The sequence below is a fragment of the Passer domesticus genome, chromosome 32, assembly GCF_036417665.1.
Source record: "Passer domesticus isolate bPasDom1 chromosome 32, bPasDom1.hap1, whole genome shotgun sequence".
NCBI lineage: Eukaryota > Metazoa > Chordata > Aves > Passeriformes > Passeridae > Passer > Passer domesticus.
The window spans coordinates 641,321-656,710 of NC_087505.1; the positions used below are offsets into that span (position 1 = coordinate 641,321).

Below are 15,390 nucleotides of genomic sequence, written 5' to 3' on the forward strand. Positions count from 1 at the left end.
TCGCTTTGCTCCGTAGATGTTTTTTATTCGCTACGTGAGCGTCTTAACGCTTCCCTGATGCTTGCCCAGGTTTGCCCCGCGCGGCGAGCCGGCAGCAGCGTGGGGTTACCGGTGTCACGGGTGTCACCCCACCCGCGTTCCCCAGCGCGCCCCCGGGAGCTGCGGGTGAGCCGCGGCCGGACCATTGCGCGCGTCCCCGCCACCAAGTGCGTTCCACTGTGCGTGTTCCCAACCTCTGCCCGCGTCCCCCGAGCGCTGTCAGTGTCCCCGGCAGCCGCGCAGCCCCCGAGTGGCACCTCCGGGGTCACCCCCGCTGCCGTGGGGCTGCCCTGACCCCTCCGCGGGGCTGAACCCCCTCACGGAGGAGGGGGTCAGAGGTGTCCGAGCCCCCCCCGGGACCGCGCGAAGGCTCCGGAGCTGCGCGGGGGCAGCGCGGGCTCCGCGGGTCGGGATGTCCCCGTTCACCCTAACGAGTTCTCAGCGCCCCACGCGTGACCGGGCAGTGGCGACACCGCAGCGGGGCACAGATCCCGGCACACCCCCCGCGGGTGGGAACGCCCCCCTCCGCCGCCCATCCCGGCTGGAATGCCGCGGGGGGGCGGGCAGGAAGGAGTTAACTCGGTGTGGATGATAACGGCCCTTTGTGTCACCAGTGGGGGGGGCGAGCACGGGCTCGGCCCCGCCGGCGCGGGCGGGGGTGTGGAAGCCACTCTGGGTCCGTGGGCGATGCTGGCGGTGCTGGCCCCGCTGCTGGCCCCGCTGCTGGCCCCGCTGCTGGCCCTGGCCAGCCCGGCGCCGCTGACCCTCGCCGTGGTGCTGCCCCGCCGCAACCTCACCTACCCGTGGGCTTGGCCGCGCGTGGGTCCCGCCGTGCGCCTGGCCGCCGCCGCCGTCAACGCCCGGCGGGATCTGCTGCCCGGCTTCGCGCTGGGCTGGGTGTTCGGCGACAGCGAGGACCGCCACGGGGTGTGCTCCGAGATGGCCGCGCCGCTGGTGGCCGTGGACCTGTGGCTCGCCCACCAGCCCGCGGCGTTCCTGGGGCCGGGCTGCGTGTACTCGGCGGCGCCGGTGGCCCGCTTCACCAGCCACTGGCGGCTGCCGCTGGTCACGGCGGGCGCCGAGGCTCACGGCTTCGACGACAAGAGCGAGGGGTTCGGCTTGACCACCCGCGCCGGCCCCAGCCACCGCAAGCTGGGCGAGCTGGGCGTGCAGCTGCACCGGCGCTTCAACTGGACGCGGCGGGCGCTGCTGGTCTACTGGGACGAGCCGGCGGACGACCGGCCCTATTACTTCGCCGCCGAGGGTCTGTACGTGCAGCTGCCCACCCTGCAAAACCTCACGGTCATGGACGTGGTGTTCCGCCACGGCGGCAACTTCTCCTTCATCATCCAGGAGATCAAGGCCAAGGGGCGCAGTGAGTGCCGGCCGCGGGGGGACGGGGACGGGGCGGTGCGCGGCCCCGCTGGGGGGTACGGCCCCATATGGGAGTGCCCGGCCCCATATGGGAGTGCACGGCCCTACACGGGAGTGCACGGCCCCATACAGGATTGCCCAGCCCCATACAGGATTGCCCAGCCCCATACAGGAGTGCCCAGCCCCATACAGGAGTGTCCAGCCCCACACAGGAGTGCCTGGCCCCTTATAGGAATGTACAACCCTACACGGGAGTGCACAGCCCCATATAGGAGTGCCCAGCCCCACACTGGAGTGTTCAGCCCCACACAGGATTGCCCAGCCCCATATAGGAGTGTCCAGCCCCACATGGGAGTGCCCAGCCCCATATAGTGCCCAGGCCCCATACAGAAGTGCCTGACCCCATACAGGAGTGCCCAGCCCCACAGAGCAGTGCCCAGTCCCATATAGGAGTGCACAGCCCTACACGGGAGTGCACGGCCCCATATAGAAGTGCACGGCCCCATACAGGAGTGCCCAGCCCCTTATAGGAGTGCCCAGCCCCACAGGGCAGTGCCCAGCCCCACACAGGAGTGCCCAGCCCCACAGGGCAGTGCCCAGCCCCACAGAGCAGTGCCCAGCCCCACACAGGAGTGCCCAGCCCCTTATAGGAGTGCCCAGCCCCACAGGGCAGTGCCCAGCCCCACACAGGAGTGCCCAGCCCCACAGGGCAGTGCCCAGCCCCATATAGGAGTGCCCAGCCCCACACGGGAGCTCCCAGCCCCACGCCGGCGCCCGTGGCCGTGCCAGCCTTGGCACGCCTGTGCCCGGGTGCTCATAGCCATACATGGCTGTGCCCAACTTTCCCGGGGTGTTCACAGCTGGCCGGGGGCTGTGCCCAGCCGTGCCCGGCTCCTGGGGGGTTCCACGGGTGGGCACAGGTGGCACAGGTGGCACAGGTGGCACACGCGGCGGGCACGGCTGCGCGGGGGCGTTTCCAGCTGTGCCCAGCTGTGCAGGCGGGGAGCTCGTGGTCCCGTGGGCAGACGGGGCCGTGCAGGGCTTTGCACAGGGCTTTCGTGGGTGTTCACGTGTGCACACAGCTGTGCACGGCTGTTCATGGCTGTGCATGGCTGTTCACGGCAGCGCATGGTTGTACACGGCTGTCCATGGCTGTTCATGGCAGTGCACAGGTGTCACAGCTGTACACATCTGCACACAGCTGTACATGGCTGTTCATGGCTGTACACGGCTGTTCATGGCTATACACAGCTGTTCATGGCAGCACATGGTTGTACATGGCTGTACATGGCTGTACATGGCTGTGCTTGGTTGTTCATGCTTGTTCATGGTTGTTCACAGTTGTTCATGCCTGTTTACAGTTGTTCATGGCTGTTCATGGTTGCTCATGGTTCTTCACAGTTGTCCATGCCTTTACAGAGCTGTTCGTGGCTGTGTACAGTTGTTCATGGCTGTTCATGCCTGTTCATGGTTGTTTATGGTTGTTTGTGGTTGTTCACAGCTGTTCACAGTTGTTCATGGCTGTTCATGCCTGTCCATGCCTGTCCCTGGTTGTTCACAGGTGTTCATGCCTGTTCATGGCTGTTCATGCCTGTCCATGCCTGTCCCTGGCTGCCACCGCCCTACACGCGTGTCCCACCCCCCCACGCTGCCCTCGGGACCCCCGGACCCCTCCCCACTGTGGATCCCCGGCTCTCCGGGCGCTGTCACCTCTCCCGGTGTCCCGGTGTCCCGGTGTCCCAGTGTCCCGGTGTCCCGGTGTCCCAGTGTCCCGGGGTCCCGGTGTCCCAGTGTCCCGGGGTCCCGGTGTCCCGCTGTCCCGGTGTCCCGCTGTCCCGGTGTCCCGGTGTCCCCGTGTCCCGGTGTCCTGGCACTCTGCCCGTCCCTGGCACTGCTCCAGCCCGGGGGGCACGGCGGGCGGGCGGTGGGCACGGCCAGCCCGGGCGGCACCCCCGGGGTCACGGTGTCGCCGGGAATCCATCAGGGCCGCGGGGAGGAGGAAACGGAGTCGGGAAAACAGGAAACCTCGGCCTGGCGCCCGGGGCAGCGCCGCGCTGGGCACGGGGGGGCCGGCAGCGGGGTCGGGACCCCCGCCCCGGGGGCACCGCGACCCCTCCCCGTGTCACGCAATGGCCGGGGGGACCCGGGATGAGGGGCTGGGGTCTGCAGGGGTCTTGGGTCTGTGTCACACAGTAACCAGGGACCCCCGGGGATGTGGGGCTGGGGTCTTCAGGGGTCTCCCAGGGGTGTTGGGGGGCTCAGGTCCATGTTACACAGCAACCAGGGACCCCCGGGATGAGGGGCTGGGGTCTCAAGGGGTCTCAGGGGGTCTCACAATAACCAGGGACCCCCAGGACATGGGGCCGGGCTCTTGGGAGGTCTCGGGGGGTCTCACATAGGGACCTCCGGGGCGTGGGGCCGGGGTCTCGGGGGGTCTCACAGCAAGCCGGGACCCCCGGGATGTGGGGCTGGGGTACCCCAGGGGTGTTGGGGGATCTCAGGTCTGTGTGACACAGTAACCAGGGACCCCCAGGACATGGGGCTGGGGTCTCGGGGGGGTCTCAGGGCTGTGTCACACAGTAACCAGGGACCCCCGGGATGCGGGGCTGGGGTCTCCCAGAGATTTTGGGGGGCTCAGGTCCATGTCACACAGCTACCAGGGACCCCCAGGACATGGGGCCGGGGTCTTGGGGGGTCTCACAGCAACCAGGGACCCCCAGGACATGGGGCTGGGGTCTCAGGGGGTCTCAGGGCTGTGTCACACAGTAACCAGGGACCCCCGGGATGTGGGGCTGGGGTCTCCCAGAGATTTTGGGGGGCTCAGGTCCATGTTACACAGTGACCAGGACCCCCGGGAATATGGGGCTGGGGTCTCCCAGAGGTTTTAGGGGGCTCAGGGCTATGTCACACAGTAACCAGGGACCCCCGGGCCGTGGGGCTGGGGTCTCCAGGGGTATTCCAGAGGTTTTGGGGGTCTCAAGTTCATGTCACACAATAACCAGGGACCCCTGGGATGCGGGGCTGGGGTCTCCAGGGGTCTCACAGCAACCAGGGACCCCCAGGACAGGGGGCCGGGCTCTCGGGGGCTCTCGGGGGCTCTCGGGGGGTCTCACACCACGCCGTGTCCCCCCAGTCGTGTACGTGTGCTGCGGGCCGGACACGCTGCGGGAGCTGATGCTGCAGGCGGAGCAGGCGGGGCTGACGGGCGGCGACTTCGCCTTCTTCTACATCGACACGCTCGGGGCCAGCCTGCAGGGCCCGCGCTTCCCCGAGCCCCGGCGGCCCTGGCAGCGCGGGGACCCGCACGACGCCCGCGCCCGCCGCGCCTTCCAGGTCAGCGGGGGCACGGGGACACGGGGACACGGCCGGGGGACACGGCTGGGGGACAACGGGGACACGGGGACACGGCCGGGGGACACGGCTGGGGGACAACGGGGACACGGGGACACGGGGGCACGGGGGCACGGCCGGGGGACACGGCTGGGGGACAACGGGGACACGGGGACACGGCCGGGGGACACGGCCGGGGGACAACGGGGACACAGGGACACAGCTGGGGGGCACGGGGGGCATGGGGACATGGCCGGGGTGACAACGGGGACACGGCTGGGGGCACAGGGACATGGCCAGGGTTGGCAGGGGGGGCATGGGGACATGGCCGGGGGGGCACAAATGGCTTCAGGCGGGCACGGGGACATGGCCAGGGTGGGCAGGGGGGCACAGGGACACGGCTGGGGGGGAAGGGACAAAGCCAGGGGGGCACAAGGATATGCCCAGGTGGGCACGGGACACGGCCGGGGGGCACGGGGACACCCCCGGGCGGGCACGGCACCCCGAGGCGGGTGTGCCAGCCCCTGCAGCCCTGTCCCCGTGCCAGGCTGTCACCATCATCACCTACAAGGAGCCCGAGAACCCCGAGTACCGGCCCTTCGTGCAGCGGCTCAAGGAGGAGGCGCGGCAGCACTTCAACTTCTCCATCCAGGACGGCCTGGTGGGACACGGGGACACTGAGGGACATCGGGGGACATTGGGGACACCGGGGACACAGGAGCAGCTGGGGGGCACGGGGTGGAGCTGGGACACGGGGACACGGCACCGAGCTGGAGCTGCCGGGGGAGGCAGGGTGGCTGCGGGGACGGGGACGCCGGCTGTCCCCGAGCTGTCCCCGAGCTGTCCCCGAGCTGTCCCCGAGCTGTCGCCGTGTCCCCAGATGAATTTCATCGCCGCCGCCTTCCACGACGGGGTGCTGCTCTACGCCCAGGCCCTCAACGAGACGCTGGAGCGCGGCGGCTCCGTCAGCGACGCCTCGGCCATCACCCGCCAGATGTGGAACCGCACCTTCTACGGTGAGCGCCGGCCCCGGTGTCCCCGAGTGTCCCCAAGTGTCCCTGAGTGTCCCCGAGCCGGCCCCGAGTGTCCCCAAGCTGTCCCGAGCTGTCCCCATCTCCACCTCGCCCCACCCCATCCCATCCCCGTCCCCAGCCCCACTCCCAGGGTGACACTTGGGGACTGCAGCCCCCTCCCCGTGCCCGGAGGGTCCCCCAGCCCCCTCCCCGTGCCCGGAGGGTCCCCCAGCCCCTCGCCCTCCCCGCCCAGGTGTCACCGGCTTCCTGAAGATCGACGAGCAGGGCGACCGCGAGAGCGACTACTCCCTGTGGGACATGGACCCCGAGCAGGGGAACTTCCAGGTGAGCCCGGGACTGGGGCCGGCCGGGCTCGGGGGGGGCTCCGGGGGCTTCCCCCCACCCATTCCCCGCTCTCCCGCCCACCCCAAAGATTGTGGCCAACTACAACGGCACCACCAAGAAGATCCAGATGGTGCCGGGCCGGGACATCCACTGGCCGGGCAACGCCGTCCCGCCCGACGTCCCTCCCTGCGGCTTCGACGGCACCGACCCCCAGTGCCGCAAAGGTGAGGGGTGGGGGGCGAGCCGCGAGACCCCCGCCCGCCCCGCCGGGCCCTGACCGCCCGCTCGTGTCCCCCCAGCCTCGCTGTCCACGCTGGAGGTGCTGTCGCTCGTGGTCAGCCTGATCCTCATGGCCCTCACCGTCACCTCCTTCTTCATCTGCAGGTGGGCAGCGGGGCGGGGGGCGCGGGGCGGGGCGGGGGGCGCGGGCCGGGGTCTCACCGGCCCCCCCCCGGGCTGCAGGAAGCTGCAGCTGGAGAAGGAGCTGGCGGCCGAGCTGTGGCGGGTGCGCTGGGAGGACGTGCAGATGAGCAGCCTGGAGAAACACCTGCGGAGCGCCGGCAGCAAGCTCACCCTGTCCCTGGTGGGCACCGGGGGCACCGGGGGCACCGCGGGGAGCGGGGCCGGGGTCACCCCGGGGCCCCTCTTGGGGGTCAGAGATCGGGGTCAGGACTGGGGGGACAGAGGTTGCCCCATATCCCTGCTCAGGGAATGGGAATGGGGGTCACCCCACAGCTCAGGGATTGGGAAATGGGGTCGCCCCAAAGCTCAGGGACAGGGATTGTGGGAAATGGGGTCACCCCACAGCTCATGGACAGGGGATTTTGGGGACTGGGGTCACCCCACAGCTCAGGGACTGGGATCTGGGGTCACCCCAAAGCTCAGGGACAGGGGATCCTGGGGACCGGGCTCACCCCGCAGCCCCCCCGGGCTGTCGGGGCGGGTTTTTGGGGTGCCCGGGCTCACCCCAGCCCTGGCACAGCGCGGCTCCAACTACGGCTCGCTGATGACGGCCGAGGGGCAGTTCCAGGTCTACGCCAAGACCGCCTACTACAAGGTAGGGGTGGGGGGGAGCCGGGGGGACCCCCCAGCCCCGCCGTGTCCCCCCCGCCGTGTCCCCACCCCTCCGTGTCCCCCCCAGGGTAACCTGGTGGCCGTGAAGCACCTGAACCGCAAACGCATCGAGCTGACGCGCAAGGTCCTGTTCGAGCTCAAGCACGTACGTGGGGGACCCGGGGGTGACCCGGGGGGGACCCGGGGGTGGCCCGGGGGTGGCCCGGGGGTGACCCGGGCCGGGGGGGACACGGCGGGACCCCCGCCCACCCCCCGCTGCCCCCGGCAGATGCGGGACGTGCAGAACGAGCACCTGACGCGCTTCATCGGCGCCTGCACCGACCCGCCCAACATCTGCATCCTGACCGAGTACTGCCCGCGGGGCAGCCTCCAGGTACGGCCGGGACCTCCCGGGGGGCACCGGGACCTCCCGGGGGGCACCGGGACCTCCCGGGGGGGCACCGGGACCCGGCCCGGGCCGCCCCTCACCCGCCGTGTCCCCAGGACATCCTGGAGAACGAAAGCATCACGCTGGACTGGATGTTCCGCTACTCCCTCACCAACGACATCGTCAAGGTACGGGTGATGTTCCCGGGGGTCACCACCCTGGGGGGGTCCCGCACTCCCCGGGGGTCTCCATCCCATAGGACTCCTCCATCCCATGGGAATCCCACATCCCACAGGGGTCCCCATCCCATAGGAATCCTCCATCCCATAGGAATCCTCCATCCCACAGGGGTCCCCATCCCATAGGAATCCCCCATTCCACAGGGATCCCCTATCCCACAGGAATCCTCCATCCCATGGGAATCCCACATCCCACAGGGGTCCCCATCCCATAGGAATCCTCCATCCCATAGGAATCCCACATTCCTCAGGGATCCCCTGTCCTACAGGGGTCCTCCACCCCACAGGGATCCCCCACCCCACAGGGGTCCCATCCCATAGGAATCCCCCACCCCATAGGGGTCCCCATCCCATAGAAATCCCCCACCCCACAGATCTCCTCCACCCCACAGATCTTCTCCACCTCACAGGAATCCCCCATCCCATAGGAACCCCCCATCCCATAGAAATCCCTCATTCCACAGGGGTCCCCATCCCATAGAAATCCCCAATCCCACAGGAATCCCCCACCCCACAGCTCTCCCCCACCCCACGCGTCACCGGGCCCCGGCCGTGTCCGAGCCCTCTGTGCCCTCCAGGGGATGCAGTTCCTGCACAACGGGGTCATCGTGTCCCACGGGAACCTCAAGTCCTCCAACTGCGTGGTGGACTCGCGCTTCGTGCTGAAGATCACGGACTACGGCCTGGAGAGCTTCCGCGTGGCGCCCGACGGCGACGACACCCACGCGCTCTTCGCCAGTGAGACCCCCCCGCGTCCCCCCCGGGCCCCCCGGGCGTCCCCCGAGTGTCCCCCGGCCTGACCGGGTCCCCGGTGCCGCAGAGAAGCTGTGGACGGCGCCGGAGCTGCTGCGCATGGAGGAGCCGCCGGCGCGGGGCACGCAGAAGGGCGACGTCTACAGCTTTGGCATCATCCTGCAGGAGATCGCGCTGCGCAGCGGCGTCTTCTACGTGGAGGGCATGGACCTCAGCCCCAAAGGTCAGCGGGGACACGGGAGGGGGTGGCTGGAGCGGTTGGTGGCGTCCGGAGGTGTGGATGGGTGGCTGGAACCGTTGATGGGTTCTTGGGTGATCCATTGATCGTCCAAGATGATCGTTGCATGATCATTGATCCATCCATTCTTGGATGTGTTCATGGGTGGCTGGAACCGTTGATGGGTTCTTGGATCATCCATTGATCCATTCTTGGATGATCCATTGATCCATTCTTGGATGTGTTGGTGGGTGGTTGGAACCGTTGATGGGTTCTTGGATGATCCATTTTGGGATGATCCATTGATCCATTCTTGGATGATCCATTGATTCATTGTGGGATGTGTTGGTGGGTGGTTGGAACCGTTGATGGTTTTTGGATGATCCATTGATCCTTTCTTGGATGATCCATTCTGGGATGTGTTCATGGGTGGCTGGAACCATTGATGGGTTCTTGGATGATCCATTGATCCATTCTTGGATGATCCATTGATCCATTCTTGGATGATCCATTCTGGGATGTGTTCATGGGTGGTTGGAACCATTGATGGTTTTTGGATGATCCATTGATCCATTCTTGGATGATACATGGATCCATTCTGGGATGTGTTCATGGGTGGTTGCAACCATTGATGGGTTCTCAGAGCTGGTGATGGATGGTTGGACACGGTGATGAGTTCTTGGACCAGGTGATGGTTCCTGAACCTTCTGGTGACTTCCTGCACCCACTGATGGGTTGCTGGACTCATCAATGGATGGTTGGACCTGTTGAGGGGTTTTTGGACCTTCTGATGAGTTACTGAATTGGCCAATGGGTTTTTGGAGCCATTGATGGGTTTTTGGACCCTTTGGTGGGTTCTTGGAAGTGCTGATGAGTTACTGGACTGGCCAATGGATTTTTGGACCCATGGATGAGTTTTTGGACCCATTGATGGGTTTTTGGACCCATTGATGGGGTTTTGGACCTTCAGATGAGTTACTGGACGGGCCAATGGGTTTTTAGACCCATTGATGGGTTCTTGGACCTTCTGATGAGTTACTGGACCGGCCAATGGGTGTTGGGACCCATGGATGGGATCTTGAACCTTCTGATGAGTTACTGGACCGGCCAATGTGTGTTGGGACCCACGGATGGGTTCCTGGACCCATGGATGGGTGTTGGGACCCACGGATGGGTTCCTGGACCTACGGATGAGTTCCTGGACCCACGGATGGGTTCCTGGACCCACGGATGGGTGTTGGGACCTACGGATGGGTTCCTGGACCCACGGATGGGTTCCTGGACCCCCGGCGAGTCCTTGTGGGTGACGGGTGCCGGTCCCGCAGAGATCATCGAGCGGGTGAAGAGCGGGGAGCGGCCGAGCTTCCGGCCCTCGGCCAACGTCGGCTGCCACCTGGAGGAGCTGGGGCAGCTGATGCAGCACTGCTGGGCCGAGGACGTCCTGGAGCGCCCCGACTTCAACCAGATCAAGGTCCAGCTCCGCAAGTTCAACAGGTGCCGCCATGGACCCCGACCCGCGGGCCGGGGGGACCCCCAGAAAGGGTCCCTGGGTGAGGGGTGACCTCCAGAGAGGGTCCCTGAGTGGGGGGTGACCCCAAGGAAGGGTCCCTGGGTGAGGGGTGACCTCCAGAGAGGATCTTGGGGTGGGAGGTGACTCCCAGAAAGGATCTCCAGGTGCGTGGTGACCCTCAGGGAGGGTCCTCAGGTGGGAGGTAACCCCCAAAAAGGGTCCATGGGTGGGAGGTGACCTCCAAAAGTGTTCGTGGGTGGGAGGTGACCTCCAAAAGTGTTCATGGGTGGGAGGTGACCCCCTGGAAATGGTCCCCAGGTGGGAGGTGAAACCAAGAAAGGGTCTGTGGGTGGGAGATGTCCCCCGAAATGGGTCCGTGGGTGGGAGGTGACCCCCATAAAGGGTTCATGGGTAGGAGGTGACCACTGAAAAGGGTCCATGGGTGGGAGGTGACCCCCAAAAAGGGTCTGTGGGTGGGAAGTGACCCGTGAAAAGAGCCCTTGGGTGGGAGGTGACCCCTGAAAAGGGTCCCCGGGTGGGAGGTGACCCCCAAAAAGCGTCCTTGAGTGAGAGATGACCCCGTTCCCGCAGGGAGAGCAGCACCAACATCCTGGACAACCTCCTGTCCCGCATGGAGCAATACGCCAACAACCTGGAGGAGCTGGTGGAGGAGCGCACCCAGGCCTACCTGGAGGAGAAGCGCAAGGCCGAGGCTCTGCTCTACCAGATCCTGCCCCAGTGAGCTCCGGGAGGGTCCTGGGGGGCACCTGGGGGCCGTGCCCGCCCTGACCCCCCCCCGCTGTCCCCCAGCTCGGTGGCGGAGCAGCTCAAGCGGGGGGAGACGGTGCAGGCGGAGGCGTTCGACAGCGTCACCATCTACTTCAGCGACATCGTGGGCTTCACGGCGCTGTCGGCGCAGAGCACGCCCATGCAGGTGGTGACGCTGCTCAACGACCTCTACACCTGCTTCGACGCCATCATCGACAACTTCGACGTCTACAAGGTGAGGGGGACACCTTGGGGACACCTCAGGGACACCTCGGGGACATTGAGGGATGTGTTGGAGGTGCTGGATGCTCTCAGCATGTCCCCATAGGATCCCAGAGTCTGAAAACATCAGAAAACCTGAGTCAGGGAATCCCAGAATCACAAAATCCCAGAATCACAAAATCCCCGAACTGCAAAATCCCAGAAGCAGGGAATCCCAGAAGCAGGGAATCCCAGAACCCAAGAGTTCCAGAGCTCCAGTTTCCTGGAATGCTAATATTGCAGAATCCAAATATCGCAGAATCCCAATACCCCAAAATCCCAGAGTTACAGAATCCAAGCATACAGAATCCCCAAATCCCAGAATCCCAATACCCCAAAATCCCAGAATCCCAATACCCCAGAAATACAGAATCCCAGAGTTACAATACTCCAGATCCCAGAATCCAAGCACAATGAAATCCCCAAATATCCCAGAACCCCAATACACCAAAATCCCAGAATCCCAATACCCCAAAATCCCAGAATTCCAGAATCCAAGCACAACGGAACCCCCAAATCCCAGAATCCCAGGATCCCAATACCCCAAATCCCAGAATTCCAGAATCCAAGCACAACAGAACCCCCAAATCCCAGGATCCCAACACCCCGAAATCCCAGAATCCCAGGATCCCAACACCCCGAAATCCCAGAATCCCAGGATCCCAATACCCCAAATCCCAGAATTCCAGAATCCAAGCCCAACGGAACCCCCAAATCCCAAAATCCCAGAATCCCAGCATCACTGGGGTAGGAAAATCCCCCCCAGCCCAACCTGTGCCCGTCCCAGTGCCCCCGGTGCCACCTCCAGGGACCCCCCGCCTGGCGTCCCTCCCTTCCCGGGGCCGTTCCCGGCGGAATTCCCGGGAATTCCCGTTGTCCCGCAGGTGGAGACCATCGGCGACGCCTACATGGTGGTGTCGGGGCTGCCGGTGCGCAACGGGAAGCTGCACGCGCGGGAGGTGGCGCGGATGGCGCTGGCGCTGCTGGACGCCGTGCGCTCCTTCCGCATCCGCCACCGGCCCCAGCAGCAGCTGGAGCTGCGCATCGGCATCCACACCGGTGGGATTGGGATTGGGATTGGGATTGGGGATGGGATTGGGGACGGGCATCGGCATCCACACCGGTGGGATTGGGATTGGGAACGGGATTGGGATTGGGATTGGGAACGGGATTGGGGACGGGCATCGGCATCCACACCGGTGGGATTGGGATTGGGAACGGGATTGGGAACGGGATTGGGATTGGGAACGGGCATCGGCATCCACACCGGTGGGGAGGGATTGGGAACGGGATTGGGAACGGGATTGGGATTGGGATTGGAAATGGGATTGGGAACGGGATTGGGAACGGGCATCAGCATCCACACCGGTGGGGAGGGATTGGGATTGGGATTGGGATTGGGGATGGGATTGGGGACGGGCATCGGCATCCACACCGGTGGGGAGGGATTGGGATTGGGATTGGGATTGGGATTGGGATTGGGAATGGGATTGGGATTGGGGACGGGCATCGGCATCCACGCCGGTGGGGAGGGGAACAGGGACAGGGATGGGAATGGGAATGGGCATCCACACCGGTGGGATTGGGATTGGGAACGGGGACGGGGATGGGGATGGGTATTGGCATCCACACCAGTGGGAACGGGATTGGAAATGGGAACGGGGATGGGAATGGGAATCGGGATGGGGAATAGGAACAGGAATGAGCATTGGCATCCACACTGGTGGGGAGGGAACGGGGACAGGAACGGGAAGAGAAAGAGGGTCAGAGACAGGGACAGGGACAGTGGCACCCAAGGGGCAGCAGCAGTGGCCCGGGGTGACAGCCCCGCTGTCCCCGCTGTCCCCGCTGTCCCCAGGCCCGGTGTGCGCGGGCGTGGTGGGGCTGAAGATGCCGCGGTACTGCCTGTTCGGGGACACCGTGAACACGGCCTCGCGCATGGAGTCCAACGGGGAGGGTGAGCGGGACAGCGCGGGGACACCGCGGGGAAAACACGGGGACACCGCGGGGACAGCGCGGGGACACTGAGGGACAACACGGGGACACTCTGGGGACACTGCAAGGACACCACGGGGACACCATGGGGAAAACAGGGAGACACTCTGGGGACATCCCAGGGACGCCTTGGGGACACCATGGGGACACTCGTGGGTCACCCTGGGGACACTGTGGGGACACCCTGGGGAACCACGGGGACACTCTGGGGACACCTTGAGGATACTCCGGGGACCCTGGGGACTCTGTGGGGACATCTTGAGGACACCCTGGGGACACTGCAAGGACACTGCAGGGACACTGCAGGGACACCCTGGGGACAGCCCGGGGACAGCCCGGGGACAGCCCGGGGCGCTGACAGTGCCACCCCCAGCCCTGAAGATCCACATCTCGGGGGTCACCAAGGCCGTGCTGGAGGAATTCGGGGGCTTCGAGCTGGAGCTGCGGGGGGACGTGGAGATGAAGGTGAGGCTGAGCCCCCCAAAACCTCCCTGAGACCCCAAAACTGATCTGAGACCCCCCAAAACCTCCCTGAGACCCCAAAACTGACCTGAGACCCCCCAAAACCTCCCTAAGACCCCAAAACTTACCTGAAACCCCCAAAACCTCCCCGAGACCCCTCCCTACACCCCAATCCCGGGGTACCCCCAATCCCCCTGGCTAACCCCAAAACCCCCAATCCCGGGGTACCCCAATTTCTGCCTGCCCCCCAAACCCGGGATCCCCCAATCCCCTCAATCCCGGGGTACCCCAATCCTCCCCCCAAACCTGGGGTACCCCAATTCCCCCCAAATCTGGGGTACCCCAAACCTCCTAAACTCGGGGTCCCCCCAAACCCGGGGCACCCCAATTCCCCCCCAAACTCCCCCCCACACCCAGGGTACCCCCAAACCCGGGGTCCACCCAAACTCGGGGTACCCTAATTGCCCCCCAAACCTCCCCCAAACCCGGGGTCCCCCAAACCCAGGGTACCCCCAATTTCCCCACACCCAGGGTACCCCCAATCCCGGGGTCCCCCCAAACCCGGGGTCCCCCAAACCTCCCCCAATCCCGGGGTCCCCCAATTCCCCCCCAAACCCCCCCCAGTCGCGGGGTCCCCCCAAAGCCGGCCCCCCTTCCCCCAGGGCAAGGGCAAGCTCAGGACCTACTGGCTGCTGGGGGAGCGCGGGAGCAGCACCCGGGGGTGACCCCCCCCGCACCCCAAAACCGGCACCGCCACCCCCGAACCCCCCCCGGGGGGGGGCTGGGGGCCCCCCGGATCCCCGCGGCCCCCGGGGGGCTCCCCCCACACCGGGGGTCTCACTTTTGTAATAAAGCTGCTGCAAACGCACTCGGGGGGCTCCGTGGGGGGGTCCCGGGGGTCCCGGGAGGGCTCGGGGGTTCGGGGTTTTGGGGGGTCCGGGGGGTTTTGGGGTTCCCGGGGAGTTCCCAGTGGGTTCGGGGTTCTGGAAGGTTCTCGAGGGGGGTGTTCAGGGTTCCCGGGGGGGTTCCCGGGGTTCTGGAAGGTTCCCGGTTGTTTTCCCGGGGGTTCCCGGGGGGTTCAGGATTCTAGAATGTTCCCGGGGATTGGGGGTTCCTGGGGGTTCTCGAACGTTCCCGGGAGTTCCCAGGGGTTCTTGAATATTCCCGGGGGGGTTCCTGGCGGGTTCCCGATTGTTTTCCGCTGGGTTCCCGGTGTGTTTGGGGTTCTGGAATGTTCCCGGGGGTTCCCGGTTGTTTTCCCGGGGGTTCCCGGTGGGTTTGGGATTCTAGAATGTTCCCGGGAGTTTGGGGTTCCTGGGGGTTCTCAAATGTTCCTGGAGGGTTCCTGGGGGGTTCCCAGTAGATTTGGGGTTCTCGAATGTTCCCAGGGTTCCCGAAGGTTCCCGGGGGTTCCCGGTGTGTTTGGGGTTCTGGAAGGTTCCCAGGGGTTCCCAGTGGGTTTGGGATTCTAGAACATTCCCGGGGGTTGGGAGTTCCCGGTTGTTTCCCCGGTAGGTTTTTCAGGGGGTTCCCGGTGTGTTCCGGGTTCTCGAACATTCCCGGGGGTTCCCAGTGGGTTCTGGAATGTTCCCGGGAGGTTCTCGAATGTTCTTGAACATTCCCGAGGGTTCTCGAACGTTCCC

The 15,390-nt window shown here is 65.5% G+C and overlaps 1 protein-coding gene across 1 annotated transcript; it reads left to right on the top strand.

Annotated features, from left to right (window-relative positions):
* The first annotated feature begins 68 nt into the window (after positions 1-68).
* NPR1 (natriuretic peptide receptor 1) lies at positions 69-14,615 on the top strand. Its single transcript, XM_064401559.1, has 21 exons — positions 69-1,414; positions 4,547-4,746; positions 5,291-5,404; positions 5,624-5,759; positions 6,010-6,101; positions 6,190-6,325; positions 6,401-6,485; positions 6,564-6,684; positions 7,084-7,158; positions 7,243-7,320; positions 7,444-7,548; positions 7,659-7,730; positions 8,360-8,519; positions 8,602-8,757; positions 10,077-10,245; positions 10,853-10,999; positions 11,072-11,264; positions 12,175-12,349; positions 13,149-13,247; positions 13,659-13,750; positions 14,410-14,615. The coding sequence occupies exons 1-21, from the start codon at positions 586-588 to the stop codon at positions 14,470-14,472; spliced, it is 3,297 nt and encodes a 1,098-aa protein (XP_064257629.1). The 5' UTR covers positions 69-585; the 3' UTR covers positions 14,473-14,615.
* The last annotated feature ends 775 nt before the right edge of the window (positions 14,616-15,390 follow it).